The sequence below is a fragment of the Vombatus ursinus genome, unplaced genomic scaffold (genome assembly GCF_900497805.2).
Source record: "Vombatus ursinus unplaced genomic scaffold, bare-nosed wombat genome assembly UNPS02014825.1, whole genome shotgun sequence".
Classification (NCBI taxonomy): Eukaryota; Metazoa; Chordata; class Mammalia; order Diprotodontia; family Vombatidae; genus Vombatus; species Vombatus ursinus.
Genome location: NW_020954603.1, coordinates 1464850 through 1489188, shown reverse-complemented (window position 1 = coordinate 1489188; position 24339 = coordinate 1464850). Strand labels below are relative to the sequence as shown.

At 46.8% G+C, this 24339-nt stretch overlaps 2 protein-coding genes across 7 annotated transcripts in view; both read right to left on the bottom strand.

Moving 5' to 3' along the window:
- LOC114024846 (cytochrome P450 4A11-like) overlaps positions 1-7354 on the bottom strand; it is a 38596-nt gene extending 31242 nt beyond the window's left edge. Inside the window, exons 1-3 of one of the 2 annotated variants that reach the window (XM_027838046.1) lie at positions 7155-7354; positions 5513-5671; positions 1990-2131 (exon numbers count right to left, since the gene is read on the bottom strand). In XM_027838046.1, coding sequence (XP_027693847.1) covers positions 1990-2131; positions 5513-5671; positions 7155-7175 — 322 coding nt within the window. In that variant the 5' untranslated portion in view covers positions 7176-7354. Of the gene's footprint in view, positions 1-1989; positions 2132-5512; positions 5765-7154 lie in introns of those variants that run through there. The other variant, XM_027838045.1, reaches the window with a different exon arrangement.
- A 115-nt stretch (positions 7355-7469) lies between these two features.
- Positions 7470-24339, bottom strand: part of LOC114024847 (cytochrome P450 4A6-like) — a 32779-nt gene continuing 15909 nt past the window's right edge. For 2 of the 5 annotated variants that reach the window (XM_027838047.1, XM_027838051.1), the window contains exons 3-12: positions 24202-24246; positions 22952-23079; positions 17123-17247; positions 16236-16390; positions 14409-14515; positions 13108-13298; positions 12826-12959; positions 9965-10029; positions 8161-8243; positions 7470-7916 (exon numbers count right to left, since the gene is read on the bottom strand). In XM_027838047.1, the coding sequence (XP_027693848.1) occupies positions 7751-7916; positions 8161-8243; positions 9965-10029; positions 12826-12959; positions 13108-13298; positions 14409-14515; positions 16236-16390; positions 17123-17247; positions 22952-23079; positions 24202-24246 (1199 nt within the window). In that variant the 3' untranslated portion in view covers positions 7470-7750. Of the gene's footprint in view, positions 7917-8160; positions 8244-9964; positions 10030-12825; positions 12960-13107; positions 13299-14408; positions 14516-16235; positions 16391-17122; positions 17248-22951; positions 23080-23413; positions 23773-24201; positions 24247-24339 lie in introns of those variants that run through there. The other 3 variants (XM_027838050.1, XM_027838048.1, XM_027838049.1) reach the window with 3 other exon arrangements.

Here is a 24339-nt window from a genome sequence, read left to right as displayed (position 1 = left end):
CAACACTGGGGGTGCTGAGCTAATGGGTGTAGCATCATCTCAATTCCTGGCTGACATGGCAGGTTTTAGAAAAATAGGCCTGATTGCTCCCTGGCCTCTCTGTTGGACATCTTGGGCCAACCTGTTGTCTGACTTGTAGACTTTTTGTGGCATTTTTTTTGTGGCAGGACCAATTCAGGTCAAGGCCTAGTCTGAGTTGGAAGGGATCCCCAACTTGTCTGATCCAAACCATGGGGAAGCCCCCTTCCCATATCTCTGATGGGTGTGGTCCAGTCTCTGCTTGGACACCTCCAGTGTGTATGGGGGGTGGGGGTGGGACCCAGTCCCATCAGCCCCTGAGGAAGCCTTCTCCTCTCTGGGCAGCGTTGATTTGGGGGATGTTCTTCCTGCTGTCAAGACTTAATCTGCCTCTTTGCAGCTTCCCTTCTTTACCCCCCAGCCAAGCAGAGCAAGGTGAACTACTCATCCCTGTGACAACCATCCAAATACTGAAAGACCACCAGCACGTCTGCTCCCCGCTCTCCACTCCCCTCAGCGCCATCTTTTCTGCTCTAGCTCCCCAAGCATCCCTAAGCACCATCAGCTTATTCCCATGTGACATGAATTCACATCCCTTCGCCAGCCTAGTTTCTTTCTCCAGCTTGGCAATGTTCTTAGACCATAGTGCCCAGAACCGACCACAGTCCTCCAGACGAGACCAGATGAGGACAAAGGACAGGGGAACTATCCCTGGTCCTGGAAGTTCTTCCTGTCTTAATGTGGCCCAAGATCTCATTAGCTTTTTTGGCAGCTACCTCACACTTTTGACACATAATGAGCTTGTGGTCCCCTGAAAACCCCAGATCTTTTTCATCAAAGCCAGACTGTGATTCACAAATTGTCAGTGACTCCAAAAGCACCCACTCTGGGCTGTCAGATGCATGTTAGTTTCTGAATAGCCACAATGTGCTTAGTGACCCCCTGCCATGGCTCTGCCCCTGCACCCTCAGGAGGACTTCAGGGCCTCCTGTCTCCAGGACACACACTCACTGGCAGTTGGCACAAAACTCAGAAAATACTGGCTGTGTAACCTTAGCAAACCCCTTCTTTCTGGGCCTATTTCCTTCTCTGCAAAATGAGAGGGCTCAGACTTAAGTGGATCAATGGATAGAGCACTAAGCATAGAGTCAGGAAGATACGAGTTCAAATCTGGATTCAGACACTTCCTAACTATGTGACCTTGGGCATGTCACTTAATCTTTGCCTCAGTTTCCTCATTTGTAAAATGGGTACAATAAGGGTACCTACCTCCCAGGGTTGTGAAGATTCAATGAAATAACATATGTTAAGTGCTTCAAAAGTCCTATATAAATGTTTACTGTTGTTGTTAGATGGTACCTAGACTCCCTTCTGATTCTAAATCCTGTGTTCCTAGTAATGTTGGTCTGAGCTTCATAATATAAGGGGGAAAAAAATCAGTTGAGAAAAAAGAGCTTTAAAACATCAGGCCAAAGGCCAATACTGCCTGAAGGCTCATTTCCCTTGCCTCCATCCCCAGGAGTCAGTTCTTTGGCAGGCCCTGAACCGAAGCCAGGTGGGTAAACATGCCAGCACCAATTCCTCCCACACCAAATCCAGGCATCTCCCTACATGCCCTGACTCCTCAACTCCACAACACTGGGGGTGCTGAGCTAATGGGTGTAGCATCATCTCAATTCCCGGCTGACATGGCAGGTTTTAGAAAAATAGGCCTGATTGCTCCCTGGCCTCTCTGTTGGACATCTTGGGCCAACCTGTTGTCTGACTTGTAGACTTTTTGTGGCATTACTGACACACTGATTGGTCTGGCTGTTGGCTGCCCCATCCTTTACCCTACTGGATAAATCTCTGGCCAAATAGCTGACTGATGATTGGTTAAATCCTGAGGGCTAGTTCATTGACTGAAGGGGAGAAGTTCAATAAGGGGAGGGACCACCTTCCAGCCCCAAACCCACAGAGGGTTGTTCTTACCTCTCTTGCTCAATATCATCTTTATGTATTCAGGGTCATAGACCTGGAAAAGATTCCAGAAGCCTGAGAACCACCGAGGAAAGGCACAAGGGAATTTCTCTGCCAAAGAAACCATTTTGCGTAGCTCCTCTTCCACTGGAAACTGAAACCAAGAGGCAATCAAGAAAATGGAGAGAGAAGAGGTCAGGCCTGAAGGAGTCTAAAGAGTAGAGGGGTATGTGTGAGGTGGGGGTCTGCTACAGGCTCAGGACTCCTTTGGAATAGCCACTGAGCAGGGAGAGAGCCCTTGACCCAGGCTTTCATCTAGCCACAGTATTCTGCTGCAACAACATTTTAGATTCTTAATATTTGCCCCTGGCCCTGAAAGAAACATGAACTCTTCAAGAAGGGAAGTGCCCAAACCATCGACTCATAGAGACATGGAACATTTGTGCAGAAATTTACTTTGGACATCATCTAGTAGGACACCAAGATCTAAGGTCACATAGTGGCAAAGCTAGGCTAAGTCCCAGCTCCCTAAAGGGGTGGAGGTAAGGGGAGAGGTAGAAGAGGGAGGGGAGGGGGGGAGAGAGAGAGAGAGAGAGAGAGAGAGAGAAGACAGAAGACAGAGAGAGATTCTCAAATTCTCAAAAGGATCTCATCTACTACTGAGTTTCTTCAACAATACCAAGCCACTACTCATCTTGTGTAACTCATGGGTCCTCCAAAAGTTCCCCATTAAGGAGTCTACCCAATATGCTGGGGGTCTTTGATACCATTTTTTTTTTTGGTATTAATAAGGTACAAGATTTTTTTCTATATCTTTTGGTATCTTTTGCCTTCCTTCAACTTAAACCTGAGCTATTTAAATAAGTAATTGAACATCAAAAATGTAAATCTAAAAATGGGAAATGCACAGCAAAATGACATCAACACTAACTGTCATAATTTCACATGGAAGCTGACCCAACATGAGCCATCAGTATGATTTGGCAGCCAAAAGTGCTCATGTGATTTTCAGTTCCATTAGGAAGGGCATAGCTTCCAGAAATGAGGAGGTGATGGTCCTGCCATCCCATTCCTTTGTCAGACCTCATCTGAAGTATTGTGATCAACTCTAGGTCCTCTTGTCTTAATATATTCTTAAGCCTCCTCAATCTTTCTCACCGTTCTACCAAAACTGCTCTCTCTCCAAAGTGATCAGTGATTTCTTAGTTGCCAGATGGAATGGCCTTTTCTCAATTCTCCTCCTTCTTGACCTCTCTGAAGCTTTTGACACTGTTGATCACTCTCTCCTCCTGGACACTCTCTTCTCTCTAGGTTTTCAGGACACCCTTCTCTCCTGGCTCTCCTCCTACCTCTCCGACCACTCCTTCTCTGTCTCCTTGCCTGGATCTTCATCCAGATCACACCTTCTAAACGTAGCATCAGACTGTACAAGTCCTTCCATATTTTTCTGAAGTCTGCCTGCTCATCATTTCTTGTCGCACAATAGTATTCCATCATAATCACATACCACAATTTGTTCAGCCATACCCCAATGGATGGGCATCCCCTCAATTTTCCAATTCTTTGCCACCAGAAAAGAGCTGCTATAAATATTTTTGTACCTAGAGGTTCTTTTCCTTTTTATCTCTTTTGGGATACAGACCAGTGGTATCGCTATGTCAAAGGGTATACGTGGTTTTATAGGCCTTTGGGCATAGTTCCAAATTGCTCTACAGAATGGTTGAATCAGTTCACAACCTCACCCAACAGTGCATTAGTGTTTCATTTTTCCCACATCCCCTCCAATAGTTGTCATTTTCTTTTTCTTCCTTATTAATTAATCTAATAGGTGTGAGGTAGTACCTCAGAATTGTTTTAATTTGCATTTCTCCAATCATTCATGAGTTAGAGCATTTTTTCATACAGCTATAGATGGCTTTGGTTATTTCATCTGAAAACTGTTCCTATCTTTTGATCACTTATCATTTGGAGAATGGCTCTTATTTTTATAAATTTGACTCAATTCTCTATATGTTTGAGAAATAAGGCCTTTATCAGAGAAACTTACTTCAAAATTTTTTTCACAGTTACTATTGCTAACTGTATTTCCCTCCACCCTATTTTCTCCACCATGTTTATTCTATTCTCTCTCTCCTTTCACCCTGTCCCTCCTCAAAAGTGTTTTGCTTCTGGCTACCCCTTTCCTCAATCTGCTCTCCCTTCTACCAACCCCCCTTCTTTTGTCTTCTTCTCCTCCTACTTTCCCATGGAGAAGATATCCCATTGAACATGTATGTTATTCCCTCTTTGAGCCAACTCTGATGAGAGTAAGGATCACTCCTCCTCACCTCCCCTCTTCTCCCTCCACTGTAAAAGCTTTGTCTTACCTCTTTTAAGTGAGATAATTTACTGTATTCTACCTCTCCCTTTCCCTTTTTCCCAATACGTTCCTCTCTCACCCCTTAATTGTATTTTTTAGATATTATCCCTTCCTATTCAACTCACACCTGTGCCCTGTCTATATATACTCCTTACAACTGCCCTAATAAGGAGAAAGTTCTTATGTGTTACAAGTATCATCTTCCCAGGGAAGGAATGTTGACAGTTTCACCTTATTAAGTCCCTTATGATTTCTCTTTCCTGTTTACCTTTTTATGCTTCTCTTGAGTCTTGTCAAATTTGAAAGTCAAATTTTCTATTCAGCTCTAGTCTTTTCATCAAGAATGCTTGAAAGTCCTCTATTTCACTGAATATGTATTTTTCTCCTAAAGAATTATACTCAGTTTTGCTGGGTAGGTGATTCTTAGTTATAATTCTAACTCTTTTGCTTAAGGGCACTTAAGAGCACTTCACTGGGAATCAGAGCATCTGGATTCCAATCCTCATTCTGTCTGTAGAGAGTTATATGATTTGAGAAAGTCAGCTCAACTTCCAATGCCCAGCACAGCACCTGCTTAAAAAATGCTCTTTGACTGATTGACTGACAGATATGGTCCTTGTTACCCTCACCTGCCAAAGGGAGAGGTTGGACTATCAGGGGTGGGGAACCTGTGGCCTCAAGGCCACATGTGGCCTTCCAGATCCTCAAGTGTGGCCCTTTGATCAAATCCAAACTTCACAGAACAAATCCACTTAATAAAAGGATTTGTTCTGTAAAACTTGGACTAAGTCAAAAGGCCACATCTGAGGACCTAGAATGGCCTTGAGGCTGAAGGTTCCCCACCCTAAATACTAAAATCACATTTTTGCCGCTGAAAGTGACTGTGGAGTCCAGGCCCCTCCCTTGCCAGGCTCCAAGTGTAGGATTTTAGCCTTCTCTATTATTTTTCTAGTGAAGGCTTAATGACCACGGTTGGGGGGGCTGTAGAGGACATCCCTGCTGAAGCCTTAGCTGGACTTGGTCCCTCTGAAGGGCCTCCCACCTCAGATTCTGTGGCTGAGACTTCAAGGAAGCTTTTCAGAGGACTGGTCCAAGCAGCCTGGTCCCTCCTTGGGGCCGTTCATAGATGACCGGATGGACAGCCACTGCACTCCCTCCTCCCAGGACCTCACCTACCTCCAAGACGTTCCCGTAGAGCCAGTGGGCAGGAGGGCCTGGGAAACTCTGGCAATCTCGAAGCAGCCTCTGCCTGCGCACATACAACTGGGCCACCTTCAGCACCAGCAGGCCCAGGCCCAGCAGGAAGGACACCTGGAGAAGCCCAGATACATCACCCTGGAACCAGGCAAAGGAGAGCGTAGAATTCATGATGCCGCTACCTCAATCACTTTCTACCAGAACTAGCACGTCTTTCTCTCTTCTTCCCTCTGACCTTTATACCAGAATCTTTGTAATCTCTGTCAGCAGACTTGGCCCTAACCCCAGACCAGAGCTCACCACCTCCACTCACATTTTGGTCACTGGGAAGATCAGGAAAACAGAAAAATCATCCAAGATCTGGAGTCAGAGGGAGCACCTGGGTTACTTTCGGGCAGGGTGGGGGAGGGGGCATTGCTGAGGGATAGTGCTAAGACTTACAGAAGCTTCACGGAACAATTAAACAGTCCACATACAGAGGGGGGAGTATGTGGAGATTTCACTCAGAAGGGTAAAAGATCTGCCTCCTCACTGGAGAGACCCACAGAAGCATGTGCAAAGGAAGGGCCAACCTGGGAGTGGGGGAGCGTAGAGGCACAGATCTAGGCACACATAAGCAACATGAGAGCACAACTAGTCCTACTCCTTTATTTTGCAGATGAGGAAACTGAGGCATACATACAAGTGACTTGCCCTAGGTCACAAAGACAGTAAGGAGGAAGTCGAATTTGAACACTACCTGTCAGAGAGAGGATTTGAATACAGGCTATTTCCAGTGAGCCTTAAGGCCAGTGACAGGAATGAGTAGGCCTTCCTTTCGGGATAGGAGTCCTTTCTATGGGTCCTCATTGACTGCAGTGGTGGACGAGGGTGCCCTCCAAAGACGCTTGTCCGGGCAAACAACAGCACCATAGAATGTGTGCAGCCTCCTGGACCTTTGCTGAGCTGAACTTGACTAAAACGTTCTAGGTTGAACTAAACAGCTAACACTTACTAGTAGTGATCATTGTAAACTCTCCACAGTTTGATGTTATCCTATAATGCTTGGACTCCAATATGCAATCACTTCAGTAAACAATGTCAATGCCCATAAAAGCACATAGGCCAAGAGAGACAAGATTGTACTTTTCCATTGCTCTGACAGATGTTCATCCTGTGTCAGCCTGTCTTTGTCCTTCATTCTTGAAGAGGACCATACCACGACACGCAAGTGAATTGGATTGAAGTGAGGGAGGGCTGTGCAAAATCAGGCAGATGATGCTGCAAGTTTTGCATTGGATAAAACTCTTGACCCCCCTGCAGTGGTCTGTGACTAATTTTTCTTCTGCTGCCTTAGAGAGTTAACTTAGATTCTCTCCCAGTTTTGGGACCCATTGAAGAAATCCCACCTACCTGAGCCTCACCCAAATTTGGTATCAGTCAATGACCCTGAGAATGTCTCTACCACATCTGATTAGGAATGCTCCCCTGCATCTGGCACTGATTATCTGTCTTCAACCAAGCCCATTCTTAGAGTATATAATTTTGCTATTTGAACCCCAACTTTGAGTGTGTTCTTTCCCTAACACATCTCCCTCAACTTCAAGCTGGTTGAGTTCCTTGCATCTAGAGATACACTCACCTCGGGTTTTCTGGGTTCCATGTACAGGATCCAGAGCTGCAATGGAGCAGCCGGGCCATATAGCGCTGATGCTGTCTAGAAGTTAGGGGTCCTGGAATCCTAAAAGAATTCAACCCGAGCTTTCTTGCAGCCAAAATGGACCATCCATCCCTGTAGGGTTGCTAGTTGCCCAAGGGTCCCCCAAGAGCTCTCCATTCCCTGCTTCCCCTGCTCTAGGGTCTCCCCTGCCAGCGTCCCCACCCTCCTACCTCTCTTTTCCTCTCCTCTTCTTCCCTTAGCCCACAGCCACCCATCCCCCACAGAAAGCCTTAGAACTGTGATCAGAGATTGAACTTTTATTACAGATAAAAGTATTTGTGGGTAAACAGAGGAAGATGGGGGATGGAGGACAGGTAGACAAAGGCCTTTCCCTGCCCCCAGCTGAGCCTGGGCAGGGCTGGCTGGCTGGGTCAAGCGTGGGGGAGGAGGTAGGAAGGGAGTGGGGAAGGAGGTGAGGGATGGGTGGGAATGGGGAAGGGGAGAGGGAGGGAAGAATGGGGAGTGAGGATGGGGTGGGGGAAGAAGGACCGCCATCTTCATCCTTCAGGGCGGCATCCTCAGAGCCTCTTCAGTTTCAGGTGGATCCCGTTCTTGGACTTGAGGACCAGCCTGGAGGAGAACTCTGGAGGCCGAGTGTCATCAGGTGCCAGGTGGAAGTGGAGCAAGGTCAGAGCCGTGACCACCTTCATCTCAACCATGGCAAACTGCTGCCCGATGCAGTTCCTAAGGAGGTCAGGGGCCAATGAGAAGAGAAACAGGGTGGGTTCAGCAGAGGTTCAGGCCTTGGGGATCTTCTAAAGCCTGCTTGCATCCCCAACTCATGCCCCTTTTTCTCCTCCCGCTTCCTCTCCTTTACCACTGACACATACGCCAGGTTCTCTCTAGACTCCATGTCTTCGCTCGGGCCCCTCTTCTCTCTATGTGCACATATGTAGACACACACAGATCATCACCCAGAAAAACCCACCTGGAACCAGCAGAAAAGGGAAGGAAGGCGTGGCTGTGCCTGAAGGCAGAGTTCTCTGGGGAGAATCGGAGAGGATCAAACACCTGCCAATCAATGCCAGCATCAGTGGGAGGCAGGACTGAGGGGAGCTGGGAGTGGGAAGGGGTCCTACTTTCCTTGGCTCACAGACCCAGGATGATTCTCTTCCCCTTCTCCACCCCACTGCCAACTCCAGGCCCTTCTTCTATCTCCAGCCTTTGGGATCCTTTGGTCTTCTGAGATCCATACTGTATTCGGACCATCCTCTCTTTGGTTTTGATGCCATCCTCTGCCAATCACTGCACTGCACTAGCAACTTGTTCAAGAAGCTTAGCACTGGGCTCCCAGTCTCCTTACCTCACTCTCTACTCCTACCTTCCTGTGTTTCAACATTCATGTTGACCTCAGACCTCGCATCTCTCTGAACTACACCATGACCAAAATTGTGAAGTCTGAAATTCCTCTTCCCAATTACAGCTCCCTGTCCTGCCTCTCTCACCTCCGTACTAAGGCTACCCTTAACCCTCATGGTGACCTTAAGCCTCCTGGCCTATCCCTGGTCCCATAGTCCACCTCTCCCCACCTCCGGAATGGCTTTTCTCCACATCCAGCTTGGACCCATGGTTTACCTTTTCAATGCCTCATTAGAGACTATGCTAGATGCTCTTGCCCACTTGATTAGAATTTTTTCATTCCTAACCTGAAGGTCTCATGAGTGGGTAGCCCTACTTCCCACCCCCCACCCACCTTTTCTGCTCCTACTCCAGGGCTACTGGAGAAAACCATGAAATGGGGCTGATTTCACCAGTTACAATGCATGGCGCTCCTGCCTCTGATGCTCAGTGGTCATGCCGCTTCTCTAGGCCTGTGAAATGAGGGGACTGGCCTTTGCGGCTCCAGATTTAGGACTCTGTGATCCTCTCTGTTGTCTGACAATCCTTCTCTTCTCTTTATATTAATTCTTTCTTTCCTTCTCCTTCGTTACCAGTCATGACTTCTCCTCTCCTTCCACCACCAAGCCCCACCTCACACTTAAGGCAGTTGGCCTTACCCACTTCTTAACTGACTTCCATCCTGGTCCCCCTCAGCCCACTATTTCTCCATTCCTCAAACTGCCTCCACATTTGGAAGAGGCTTCAGCGAACGTCAAATCCGGTTCCAGCTTAAATCTGCCCTCTTTGAGACTTTGCCCTTCGGCCTTGGTTCTGCCCCACCCCCCACCCTGGGCCAAACAGAACAAGTCGGACTGTTCCTGCCCAGGATAGCCCTCCAAGTACTTGAGGACAGACAGTTCTCAAGTGCCCCATGGCCCTTTTCCAGAATAAAAAAGCCCAGTTCCTTCAATGATCTTCCTATGATACAGCCTCCAGGCCCTCCCTTGTCCTGATTGCCTTCCTCTGGACACTCTCCAACTTAGCAATGACTTTTTTTTTTTGGAGACAATTGGAGTCAAGTGACTTCCCCAGGGTCACACAGCTAGTAAGTGTCTGAAGTCAGATTTGCACTCAGATCCTCCAGACTCCAGGGTGGGTTCTCTATCCACTGTACCACCTAGCTGCCCAGCACTGGCGTTTTTAAATGGTAGTGCCCAGAACCGAGCACAGTGCTCCCTCCCTGAACAGCAAGACTGTTTCCCCCCCCCCCAATTTCGTTGTCTTTTGCATTGTCCCCCAGATGGGCTGGAGTTTTCTCTGTGGGTCATCCCCAAGTAGCCGCTTCTACCTGCCCCTCTCCCCATCAGTTCTAATGGATCCCTGAGCCCATCACCGTTAGGGGGCAGACACACCTCTGGTTCTGGCCACACGCTGGGATTTCGGTGAAGGGCATGTATGTGGATAGTGACAAAGGTTCCTGGAGAAGCAAAAAGAAAGACACTGGAGAGACACACTGACTTATCCCCTCCCCAACAACAACAACAATAATAACTAGCATCTATATGGCACAGTAAGGTTAATAAAGCACTTTCTGCATTATCTCATTAGATCCTTACAACAATCCTATTATCACCCCCATTTTACAGATGAGGAAGCTAGAGGCAAAAGTTAAGTGACTTGCTCAGGGTCACACAGTAAAGTGGCTGTGGCAGAATTCAAACTCAGGTCTTCCTGCCTCCATGTCCAACACTTTAGAGACTTTTCTACCAGCCCATAGGTGCTGGGCTCTCAGTCCACCAGCCTGGGACTATACATCCCTATACATCCCTATAAAGCTTCTAGGACCTCACCATCTCCAGCCATGATTTCGGGTTGGGAGGGGGGATACAAGCAGCCAGGGCATCAGGGTAAAAGGCTTTGTGGGGTCAGGTTAGATCAGGAAAAGTCACCAGGTCCTTGGAAATCCTTACTCAGGCTCAGAAGACTATGGGACCATAGGACCTAGAGCTAGAAGAAAGTTTCATTGAGTTCCACCCATGGATGTAGAAATGAAGGCCCTCAAGTGGCAATGACTTTCCTAAGGTGACACCAATGATGTCATCTGATTCCTCAGTGGTAAGGGGCAGAGGCATCATTAGAACCCAAGTTTCTAGCTGCCCATCCAAGTTCCTTCCATTCCACTCCAATTCAGTAGGTTGGTTTCCTGATCTACAATGGACTCCTTAGCTTTGGACCTCTGCTTACCTCCACCCTTCGGACCTCCATGGTCCACAGACACCCTAACACTAACCCAGCCTGGCTTTTCAGTTAATGCTGGGTTTTCCTCCCAACTCAGCCTGCTTCCTCTTCCTTAGCCCTATGCAAGAATTCCTGCAACCTTCCAAGGTGCAAACTCATACAGAATGGGAAATTTGCCTAATCAGTGATATATACTCCTCTGATCTTGAGGAAGATGAGACACTCAGGGCTTAGGGTGGAAAGTATCAACTAGACCAGGGCTAGGAAGAGCAAAAATAGAATGAAACAGAGCACTCCTTAAGGACAAAGGTTTTCTATAACTGGATATCAGGGTTGCCTCTCCTCAAACCTCAGACTCTGTGTCTCTCTGGGCAGATTAGTAAACTCCAGAAGACAAAGCCCATGAGGGCCAGAGGGGCACTGACTTTTACTACTGTCACTGAGACAGGGCTGATGATCTGTGGGTCAGGGAGGCAGCAGCAGACATACAACGGCCCTGAGAAGGGACCAACTTCCCTCACACTCCATGAGCAGCAGAGGTAAGAAATCAATTTGGGCTCTATGGCCTCTGAGATTCCACCAGCTCTGAATCTAGTCAGAACCATCAACACATCTGAAGGATACCCATCCCTCTTTCAGACCTCTCGGATTTAGACAAAACTTTTCCTGATATCAAATCTAAACCTAAATATCTAAAACTGCCCCGACCCAGAAAAAGTCCTGTCTACCACCAGACAGCCTTCTAAACACTTGAAGACAGAGGTCATATTCCTTCTCCCTTCTCTCTTCCAGGTGGGGGGATTAAAACAGCAAGGAATGGTGAGAATTGGGTGAACCCCATTGACTCCATCTTGTGACTCAATTCTAGACCCAGATCAGTTCCCTTTCTATTCAATGAGGGGTTTAGTTCAATTTCTGTCTTGTAAGAAAACTTTATTCGATTGTGGGAATTGTGAAAAAAACTATCGCATTGTTTGAACTGAGCCCTACATGGCAAGAAGCTGGACCACCTCTACCTGCTACATAGAGACCCTTAACTAAGGACCTCAGTTATGCTGACCAGAAACCCAGTCAGATCTGAAGACAGATGCAAGGAGTTTTCTCACAATTACACATCTCTACCAACCCATATGTCTTATCTGAAAACTGGTCCCCGTAGTGATTAATCAGTTATTGTTTCTATGTTCCTTGGATTGAATACAGACTCTTGACGGGAGTGGGACATCTTTTTTTCTGATTCCGGGCACTTTCCCCTCCCAGCTTGAAAACTCCCTAACCCTTCCTCCAGTTAGAAATCAGACTACCTAATTTTGTCCTGGTTAGTTGTTTCCTTTTAATTAATTGGTCTTATTTGATTAATCATTTTTAATGCATAAAAATTTGTCTTCCATTGTATTCTGGGTCCAGCGCCAAAGCTGAAGGGCCTGGTCCCAATTTGTTGGGCAATTGGCATGCATTACTTAATAAATGGATATTCTTGAAAACTCGAACCTTTGTTTCCTCAATCATTTCAGATTCTACCCACCACACTGGGTAATGGCTCTCTGGCCTCATTTTGGAGCCTGATTCTGATCATTGATTACCCTTTCCCTACACTCTTCCCTTGCAGGGGATCCTTTACTGGAACCATAAGTGGAATGGGAGTGAAGCCACAAGTGGAAATCAGGAAGGCCTGAGTTCAAATTTGACTCCAGATACTAGCTGTGTGACCCTGTGCCTCAGTTTCCTTATCTGTAAAATAAACACAATAATATCACCTACTTCCCAGGATTGTTGTAATTATCAAATCATATAATATTTTTAAAGCACTTAGCACGGTGCCTGGCATCTAGTGGGTGCTTAATAAATGCTTGTACCCTTACCTTCCCTGGAGAGTACTCAGTAGGGGAACTTTATGGGACCTGAAAGGTCCTCTAATTCACTCATTGAAGGGTTTTCAGTACTGCTTTTTCAAAGGTTGTCAAATCCAATCTCCCAGTCACTCAAAGAGGGCCCCACAAGTTCATAGAATGAACAAGTGGATGTAATTCATTACCTGCAGGTAAGGAGCGGCCATCAGGAAAGGTGAGGGGCTTGCTGAGCTCCCTGGAGATGTTTGATACTGGAGGATAGAGGCGGAGGGACTCCTTGATGCACATGGTGGTATATGGCATCTGGCTCAGGTGCTCCCTGAAAGCCCAAGGACACCAAGGAATGAAGAGACTGTCAGGAGGGGGATGATCAGACCCGGAATGGGACCTCTGGGGGACCAAGGATTTTTTCCTCTGGAGCACAAAGAAGGAGAAACAAAGCAGACCCTAATCCCACAGCTACTCACCAAGTGATGGACGTCCCATCTCCCAAGATGGCCCTGATCTCTTCCCGGCATTTCTGCTGGTGCTCAGGATTCGTGGCCAGAGAATAGAAGAGCCAGGAGATGCCACTGGCGGTGGTGTCGTGACCCTCAAACATGAAAGTGTCCACCTCAGCCCTCAGCTCTTTGTCCGACAAGCTGTCCCCATTCTCTGTCTGGGTGAAGAAAAGTCACTAACGTCAGGGGCCAGCCGCCCTTTTTCAAGAGTCTGCCATGTGCAGAAACGTGCCAAGGGAGAAATGAAGTTTAGAGAAGACCCAGGCCCTGCCCTCAGGAAGCCTACAGCCAGCCCACTCAGGGGTTAAGACTCAAATGCCCCTACCTCCAAACTCCAATGAAAAGTACCTTTAAAAGGTACAAAGAAGGTTAGATGGATTGGGACTTCAGGGAAGGTTTCTGGGAGGAGGTGGCACTCCATTTGGGTGTTCAAAGATGACATATTTATTTTTGTAACTTGAGTACCTATCAGAGTGCCTGGTATATAGTAGTCACTTATAGAACTAAAGCAGGAAAGAGGGGTGTTTGAGGAATACAGATTGTGAGTTCTGTTTAAGATGTTAAATTTGAGATTGCTACAGGAAATCCAGTTCAAGATGCCCAAAAGACAGTTAGTGATACAAGAAAGAAGCTCAAGGGAAAAGCTAGAGCTAAATAAGATACAAATAAAAATTAAAAAAAAAGATAGAGAGTGAGAATAATGAATGACTGACCTAAATGTTCCACTGATATCCATGAAATTTCAAGAAATCTATAGGAAGGCCTCAACCTCTTGAGTGAAATCATTAAGGAGTACTCATGGGAAGATATGGACCAGGGTCTCAAAGGGTGAGAGGGCAGGGATGGGCTGCAATCAGAACCAATAGGAGTACACCAAGGTGGGATATCCTTCTATCAAAGCATGGGAGTGTCAAAATCAGCTCAGAGGATTTCCCTCTGTGACTAAATATGGTACCAGGAGCTCTTCATGATGATGAATGGCAGCTCCTAAGAGAGCAGATGGCATCTATGAAAACATCAGATGTGAGAATGCTCCTATGGGCCACAGAGACCCTCCCTAGATGCTCCAGCCCCACCACCTGCATAACCTCTCAAATTGGAATGACCATTCCCGCAGGACCACCCAGGTTCACTCTGGCCCCAGTGCCTCTCAGGACATCAACACAGGGGAGAGGGAGAAGCACCAAAAAAGAGAAGGATGGGAGAAGGGATGGGAAACTACTTTCCTCCTACCAGTTGGACAACCACCAGGCTTGGCCAACTCTCACCTTGGCACAGAGGAGGATGTCCAGGAAGTCCAAGTGTCGTTTCTTTAAGACCGCCTCCAAGCCTCCTTCCTGCTGAAGGTACTCCTTCCTCTTCCTAATTACCTTGTCTGCAGGAAAGTGGTTAGTGGACAAGGACCATAGGGAAGTGGTGCCAAGAGTGGTAGTAGTAGTCCAATGCCCATGGATTATTGTGGTACACACAGACAACTCTCCCTGTGCTTCTTCCATGGGGAGGAAAGCACTGGATTTGAAGTCAAGAAGAACTGGGTTCCTATCCCACCTTAGACACTTTCTATCTGTGTGACCCTGGGCAAGTCACTTCACCCCTGTCTACCTCAGTTTCCTCATCTGTAAAATGATAGGGTTGGGTTCAATGACTTTCAGAGTCCCTTATACTTCTCAAGCTATGTAGACTCCTATGAACTTGCACTTCTATCTCCCCTCAACTGAGGAGGGCAAGGAGTGAGGTTGTGTATATGTGCATGTGTGTGTCTGTGTGTGTGTGTGTTTTTTTTGAGAGAGACTGTGTTTGAAATTAGGATTCTAAGTATTTTCTTTCTGATAATTCCTTACCGTTTACCCTGTGTATATCATGCACGTATATAACTACATGCATATTTCTTCCCCCCCCATTAGAATGAGAGCTCCATGACAGTGAGAACATTGTTTGCTTTTCTTTGTATCTCGAAGGCTTAGCACCATGCTTGGCACATAATAGGTGCTTAATAAGTGCTTGTTTACTTATTTTTATTAATGAATGTGAGTCAAGCATGTCTGAGTGTATCAGCATGTGTAGGTGTTCATGAATGTATGTGTGTGAGAGTATACAAATGTAATCATGGTATCAAATTCAGTTGCATAAGACTCTCCTCCTTGGTGGAGAGATCCCCAAAGAGCGTCTAGAATCAATCATCTTCTCTCTTTAAGTTGGGAGCTGGAAGACCAAGTTTCTATGTTCTCCCAGCCTTGGACCCTCATGTGGAAACAGACCACCAACAAATCAGTCCCCATCAATGAGTAGAGTTGTAGGCCACTGAGCTTGAACTTCTGGTTACACAATTATGTGAGGCTGTATGTGTCCATCAATGAATCAATGAAAAAAGCATTAATTAAGCACTGACTATGTGCCATCAGGTATTGTGTTACAAGTGAGAATAGTTGTGTTTGAATGATAAAATTTCAGAGCTGCATGGACCTTGGCCTTTCCTCCTGGAACCAGGCCAGGACTCAATCAAATGTGCAAATACACACATTCATAGACTTAAGGCATTGCAACAGCTTTACTTATCAGAGATTTCTTGTTCATCAAAAACAAATCTCAAAGTAGATGTGACAATTCGACAATTTGAGACAAAGGTCACTCTTTGGGAGATTTTTCATGCCCAGATGAACTAAGCCTCCTTTCTGTGACCCATCCTTCCACAAATCTTTTCTTGAGTTTACTGTATGCCCAGAAGACTGAGACCCTCCCACTGAGGATTCGAAGCTGAGTGGGTCGTAAGAGGATCAGTTGCCTTCGGATGCCTGTCCTGGAGAAAAGAAGGCCTGGGGAGGATAAGGCACTGACTCCAACCATCTGAAAGGCTGTGGGACAGATTCCACTTGACCCTAGAATGTAGAACGAGGAATGATGGATGGACATCAGAGTGGTTCTAATCTCAGCTAATGATAAGCAATAGACCAGCCTGGGAGCCTGGGACATCCCCATCAGGCAGAAACTAGAGGAGGACTTCCCAGGGACACTGGAGAAGTGGCTTCTCCCTCAATGTGCTGTTGAAAGGATGAATTACTTTTGACTGGCAGACAGCAGGCATGGGCAACCGATACCTGTGTGCTCATGGGCCCGGCGAGCAGACTGGCGAGCCTGGTACCCCTGGGGACTGAGCCAGTAGATGAGGTCATTGTGATAGAGGGCATACCGAACTCGAGCGACTATCAAGGTTCCCTGTTCCCACACAGCCTGGATGTAGCAGTCAGCATTTCTGCAGGGAAGAAGGGCACAGGACAGGTTAAGGGCCTAGACCAGCCAGAACTGGGAAAGAGCCTTTTGTCTGGGAGGCAGAGCAAGGACGGGGCTTGGGCCTGTAATGATCAAATGAGGTAATCTATAAAGCTCTTTGCAAACCTAAAAGTGCCATATAAATGCTGGCCATTAGTGGTATTATCATTTCATTAGCATAGAGAACTCCTTGGTGTGCAAAGTCCCTCAACCAATGCAGGTCAGCACCTCAACTAAAACTTAGAGTGGCCTGGGCCATTGAGAGGTGCAATGATTTACCAGGATCACACAACCATTTCATGTCCAAGGCCAGGCTTGATCCCAGATCTTACTGGTTGTGAGGTCAGCTCTGGCCATTGTCCTACACTGCCTCATGACTGTGCAGGAATGAAATTCAATTCAAGAGGCATTTATAGAGTGCCTGTGATGTACCAGGCACTAGGGATATGTATAAAGAAAACAAAAATGAACCAATCTTTGCCCTCAAGGAGTAGGGTGCAACTAGGGGGAAACAGCTTGAACAAAGAAAATTCAATCTATACAAGTGAATTTCCGGTTGGGGGGGGCAGCCCTAGTCATTGGAAGTAGTGCTAGACGCAGCAGGCTAGGCTTTCTGGAGGAGGCAGTGAGGAAACTGAGCTTTAAAGGAAGAGAAAGCAGTGACCAGGGTCGGACAGGCTGCCAGGAGAGTATAGACAATCCGGCCATCACTCACCTCTCCGTCTGGCAGTTGCTCTCATGGCTAAAGGCACATTTCATGAGGGTGTCCAGGGCCATCAGGCTGATGTCCTCAAAGACCTCCAGGCTTGGGCTCTGGGTGATGAGCTCCTCCCATTTATTCTGGAGAAGAAGGCAGCACAGGCTCTCAGCATACGTGGCTTTCCTGCCTCAGGCAAGTCAACCCTTCCCCAGGTTCTCCACTCCAGGAGAATTGGAGATTCCACGATTCACCTTGTCTCCATATTTTGCTGATACCACCCATCAGACTTGGAATGTACTCCACTCCTTGCTTCTTCCCAAGCCCCTTGCTTCCTTCTAAGCCCAGCTCGGATGCCACAGCCTCCTCCAGAAGCCCTCCATCCCCACGGCAGAAAGTCATCACTCCCTCCTCAAGCTCCTCATGATCCTTTGTCTGGATTTTTTGGTCTGCCCCTTGCTTTTGCTCAGAGACACAAAGTCCCAGACCCTCGGAGCTGGGGGAAGAGAGAGGAGGGGAGCCATAGAACAGAAAATGTCAGAACCAGCAGGGACATTAGAACAGGGAATGTCAGAGCCAAAAGACCCCTCAGAGGCATGTGGTTCAAGCCACACCTGACCAAGGATGCTTTTATCTGGTCATTCAGACTCTACTTGTAGACATCCAGAAAGGATTTCTAGGAAGGAACACTATCGCTTAGTCAACTCACCCCACCCTGAGAACAATCACTGTCTTCCTTAGCACTGTTCCTTGATTGCCTTTGAATCAGAGATATTTGTCAGTTTGGCCTCCCCCCACTAGATTATAAATTCTTTGAGAGAAACATCATCATCCTGTCTTTCATCGTCTCCACAGGAGCCATCTTTGGGCCTTGTATAGATTCCTCATTTAATAAATATTTTTTAATCGAGTTATCTTTTTCAGACCAGTGTCTGAAAACTGACCAGGTCTTTAAGGATGTGGAAAGAAGTGCTCACATACTGTAGGCAGGATGTGCTTAGGAAGGGTGGCTTGAAGTGAATTGTGAATTTTCAGGGGAAATTTTTATGCAGTAATTTATTGATTCTATCAGTTCGCAATCAACATAAAGTGGGAGAAGTGATCCAAGGTCACACACAGACACACACTCTCACACTCACACACACGTGTCTGTTGGTGCTCAGTCACTATCAGTCTTGAAGATAAAGTTTTCTGTACAGGACACTGTGCGGATGGGGCACATTACACGATGAGGTTCTCTCATGTCACGTGGGCCCTCCCTGCTGCATGACAATCCTCTTACTCTTTCCCATTCAGATCTGAAGTGTTCCCCCCAGCAGTTGTCCCAAGCCTTCTCTTCTCTCCACCAACCTCCTCCAACAGTACCTCCTTCCTCCTCTCAGCTGAGGATCTTTCCTCGTGCTTCACTAACAGTCTTGAGCTTTCTCTCCTACCTAGTTCCACACCTTGAATCACTGCAGCATTATCTCTTATTCTCTCTTACTCTGCTCCAGTCTTGGGGGAGAAAGTAGCCCTTCTCCCGGTCCAAGCCAACCCCTTAATCTCATTCCATCCCCTCCTATTTCCTACAGCAGTTTGCCCCTTCAGGGCTTCCTGCTCTCCTTCCCTGCCACATACAAATTTGTCCAGATCAACCCTATCCTTTAAAACAGTAACAACCCTTCTCTTGGACCTACCCTTCTCTCCAGGCATCATCCTACTTCTCTCCTTCCTTTCAGAGCCAAACTCCCTGGAAAAACTGCCTCCACCTAGTGCCTACACTTTCTTATCTAATCTCTTCTCAATTCCAATCAGGCTTCAATGCCTACCACTCAACTGAAACAAAAAAGCCAGTGTAGGTTCCAGAGTAGATAGTGGGGTATAAGGTATAAGAAGACTGGAAAGGCAGGAAGGGGCCATGTTATAAAAGGCCAACAGAGGGTTTTATATCTGATCCTAGAGGCAACAGGGAGTGACTGGAGTTGATTGAATGGGGATAGGGGAGTAATATGGTTAGACCTGCACTTTAGGAAGATTAATTTAACTGAGTAGTGGATGTACTGAAGTGGAATAAGACTTGAGACAGGCAGACCAACCAGCATGCTATTGCAATAGTCCAAGCATGAGGTGATTAGGGTTTACACCAGGGTGGTGGTAGTGTCAGAAGAGAGAGGGTGACATGTAAATGTTAACAGAGATATTTCAAAGGTAGAAAAGACAGGACTTGGGAAATGATTGCATATAGGGGGGGTTAGACAGATTGAGGAGTCAAGGATGACGCCTAGGTTGTGATCCTGTGATGACTGGGAAGACAGTAGCACCCTTAACAGCAATAAGAAAATCAGAAAATTTCCAAATCCAATTGCCTTTTCTCAGTCCCCATCCCTTTTGATGCAATGTTTGATACTCTCAGTCACTCTCTTCTCCTTGATACTCGCTTCTCTCCTGAGTTCCAGTCTCATATCTCCACCTGGATGTCCTACAGGTGTTTCAAATTCAAAGTGTCCAAACTTGAACTCATCATCTTTCCCAAAAAAATCCATTTCTACTCTTAACTTCCTTATTACTGTCAAAGGTGCTACCATTCTTTCAATCACTCAGGTCTGTAACCTAGGAGTCATCCCCAACTTTTCAATTCCACTCACACACACCCCCACACACCACATTGAATCAATTACCAAGTCATTTCTATCCCATTACTGAAACATATCTTGCATCTATCCCTTTCCCTCTACTAATAACATAACCACCTTAGTTCAGGTCCTCAATACCTGGATTATTGCAATAGCTTCCTAACTGGTCTCCTTGCCTCTACAATCCATCCTCCACCCAACTACCAAAATGAGTTTCCAAAATCACAGGGCTAACCATATTACTCCTCTGTTCACAAAAGTTCCAGTGGGGCTGTGTAAGATGGTACACACCTGTAGTCTCCACTGCTGGGGAGACTGAGGCTGGTGAATCACTTATGCCCAGGCATTCTGGGCTAGAGTAGGGCTAAACCCAATTGAGTGTCAGCAAAGAGTCTGGCACTAGCCTGGGAGAGATAGGGAGACCCAACCTCAAAAAAAGAATAACAAAAAAGATCCAGTGGCTGCCCAATTCTCTTTAGGATAAAATACAGACTCCTCTATCTGGCATTGGAAACTTTGCACAATCTAGCCCCAGCTTATTTTTCCAAAGAAATTACACGTAATTTTCTCTCATGCATTCCCCAATCTAGCCAAACTTGCTCTTCCTGAAACATGATATTCTATCTCTTGTCCCTATAGCTTTGAATATACTGTCCCTCATGCACGGAATCCTCTGTCTCTTCATGCCAAGTTTCTGGAACCCCTAGGTCCCTCAAGGGATTATCTGTGGTGCCACCTCCTTCAGGAGCCCTTTCATCATCCCTCCAGTTATTAGTGCCCCCCAAATCACTATTTGTTTTGAACATAGTGTATATTTCCTTATTAGCTCGTGTGTTCTATCATCTCAATAGAACATAAGCTCCTTAAGGTGCTGGCACTATTTTTGTTTTTGCCTTTGTTTCTCTGTGCCTAAAACATACTGGGAACTTCATAAGTGACTGTTGACTGATTGGTTCAGGTGTAAGTATTATGAGGCAACTGTCTATGAAGCAATCAATCTTCGGCAATATCACAATTATTGCTGATGCTCAATTACCTTCTGACTGTTTGGGATAGTGGAAGAAGGGGCTCTGGGGGAGGGGAGGGGATGAGAATTCTCTTCACCACTTCTCTTTAGGCTTGAAAAAGTACTTGGCCCTTTTCCTTGTGTAAGGATAAGGTTCTACCTCCATTAATGCAATCACAAAAGACCCAGATACCTCAATAGAATCAATCAACCGATCTATCCAAATGTAAACATAAATTCATAATTTATTTGAGAAGATTGTGGAGTTTTGATCATTGGACAAAACGCAGATGAAACCATACAGGCAGCATCATATGATTGGTTGAGGAGGTCAAGTCACACCTTTTGGGCTACCTATAAAAATAACAAAGCAGTGCAGATTTGGTAAGTCATGTAGAGCCAGTCAAAAACGGAAGAATTCTATTTTGGGTAATCTCTGTATGAGAGTTGGAACCACGGCCCTTGTAGGGTATTGACCTTTGGTGATAGTGGTGGTGGGGAGGAGCTGAGTTTCTTTCTTTCTCACTCTATCCACTGACCATGTCATTGGAGAGATTGAACCAGTAGCAGACAGTAAGCGCATCTAGCTGGGATCAAAGAGACTGGAGTGGTAGAAAACAACATAATCCAACCAGGAGCAATAGCCACTGAGGTAAGACAGAATCAGATAACGTGGCCCCTCATGATGGAGAAAAGTGCTGGCTATGGACTGTACAAGGCACGGACCCTCAGAGCCCAGGTGAAAGTCGGGCCTAAGGGGAATTTCATGGGGACCCTGTGAAGGGGGCAAAGGACTAACTGTAACAGAGAGTTGTGAGTTATCCCTTTGTCCCATGTGTTCTTTACATGTATGCCTTGCTACTTTTGTGCTTTAATATTGTGCCCACTCTCTCCATGGGTATTATGTGTGTTCATAGGAGAGTGTGCCCCAGACTAGGGAGGAGAAAGTTTTTTGTAATTACTGTTCTTGTTATACCATCTTAGTAAATACCTTTGCTAAAAACTAAATAAGTCTGCCTGATTGTTAGTGGGTAGCTCACTAGTGGGGGCTCATGAGCAACAGTACTAGAAATCTAACTCCAGTAGAACCCTGAGGAGGAGGAATAAGCAGCATACCAATGCAAATGCAGGTTGAGGGACTAACCTGAGCAGGGTGCTACCCTTACCAAGGACCACTCCTTCACAGAATAGCCAGAACAATAGGTCTTGGGAAGGTCAGGTCCCCCCAGAGGCATGTGATTATATTGGGGAAGCAGCTTTCTGCTAATAAGATAGGTGTTCCTTGATTCAATACTAACTTCTTCCTAGGAATGGGGGGCAACGAGGAGGGCCTACGAAATGACCCCTCACCTGCATGACTACCCCCTGCTCTCCTGGTTTGTGTCTGGCCCCGAGACTGCCTGGATGCTGACACGTTGTTCAGGCTCTAGTCCTCTTCAGCTCTCATGCCTAAATGCACTGATCTCACCTCACAGTGGTCACAATTGACACTACCCACTGCTCCTCTCCACCCCCATTTCCACTGCTTCATCGCCGCTCCTTGCTTCCTACTGTCTGTCTCAGCTCCAACAGCCCTTCCTTGGACATAAAATGTCCCTTCAGGCAATGGTGAGGACCTCCCTACTTGCCTTAAGCAATCATTTCTACTCTCACCCAGTTACCATGACTGAATTCCATTCCGCTTCTTCAGTTCAAGGCTCAGGCAGAGCTGGTGCCTACCACTGAGTTAACACTTCTGAATGAGTCTTTTAGGACCAGAGAAAAGCATAGACGCTAGCTCCCATTTGCCTTCCTGTCTCCCATCATCTTCCTACCCCCTGGACTGGGGCCAGTCCATAAACAGTACCTGAGGCCTAGAGAAGCATCATCTGGGGATGGGGGTGGCCATCACCAAAAACCCTGCTCCCCAACCACACATATGTGTTATATGAGGATGGACTTTCTGAAAACAACTACCCCAAAGGGTAATGGCTCAGGAGGAAATCAACAAACTCTCTCTCCCTGGAAGTCTGCAAGCAGAGGCTGGGTGACCTCTTACTGGACACTGTAGTGGGGCTTCATGTCTAGGTACGAGGGGTTGGCGAGCTGGCCTCTGAAGTCCCAGCTCTAAGATTCTATGAAGTATCACAAGGCGTGGGCTGTGCGTGCATGTGTGTGTGTCGGTGTGCATGGGCACATGAGGGTCTGTATGTCCACCTGTGCACAGGGGCACCCTTGGGGGAGACTCACCAGCATCACTCGGACAGAGTCAGCCATTAGTGCCACGTAAGGCTTCAGGATGTCGTGATGGAAGGCAGGTGTAAGAAGTCGCCTGTGCTGGAACCAGACTGGCCCATTCAGGTTCAGTAACCCTTCACCTAAGTCCAGGAGATACAGACAAAGGGTCAAAGATGAGGCGTGGAGAGGGCCTGAAGGGTCTAAATGGGTCTGAGGAAAGGGAATGCATGGGAGGACTTTCTAAGGAGAAACTTGAACACATTCCTACCACTGACCCTTTACTGACATTATTCTGTACACTTAAATGCCTTCTTCCCATTTCTGCTAAAAAGGGTGTTACTCACCCTTCAGGGGCCAAGTGTCATGTTACCTCCTCCCTGCTGGAGACTGCATTCCGATTCCTCCTGCCTGGCAGGTGTTTCTTTCTCCTCTGCACCCACCCAACACTCTCCTTCAGCCCTTCTTACATCCTACCTGACATGGAACAGGGGTACATCTCGTATCTTTTCTCAGAAACCATGATTTCTCTGTAATGACAGAGAACATAAGTATTCCTATACCACCTTCTCTCAACACACACACACACACACACACACACACACACGCAAACACACATACACCTCCTGCCCAAACTTGAACGTTGTGGGAGCTCAGCCAGTATTTGTGGAATAAATAAATGATTAAATAAAAGAATTGTGCCCTGTGCATTTTTACAACCAGAAATGTGGGATTTGGGGGGAGGAGGAGGAAAGCAATGGTATTTCAGCAAAGGGATGAATAAAAGTGCTTTAATGAGAAAGCCCAGGGTATATCCAAGGGATGGTGAAAGGGGTTGTTTGGCTGGAGTAGCAGAGAATGTTAGGGGGAGGATGGGACCATACGAGCCTGGAAAGGATGTGGGGTCTGGATTCTGCAGGAGTTCTGGGAAGTGTGGACTTTACCCTGGAGTGAGGAACGGAGGGACAAGGAAACAATCATTTCTCAAGGGTCAGGCACTCTACTAAGTGCTGTACAAATATCATTCCACTGGATCTTCCCCAGTCCTCATTGGGGAGCTGACGAAGGCTTCTGAACAAGGAGAGGCAGAATTGGAGAGGACAGGCAGCAGGCTAGTTAAGAGAAAGGAACAGGCCAGCAAGAGGGAATGAGAGGCCAGGACAAGGCAATGGCCGGGGTAAGAGGGTGATACAGGGGAAGGATAAGGACTTGACAGAGCACAGGTAGCAATTGGGGCCCCCAAGATCTTGGGGGGTTGAACATACCAATCCAGGGGACCAAGAATCTGTAGAATAAATTAGCTTTTGGATCTGAAACACAGAAAAAGGGGTACACATGATCCAAAAGGCAGCCCATCCCAAACTCCCCTTCCTCTGGAGAAACTCCCCAAGGGCGGATAGGGC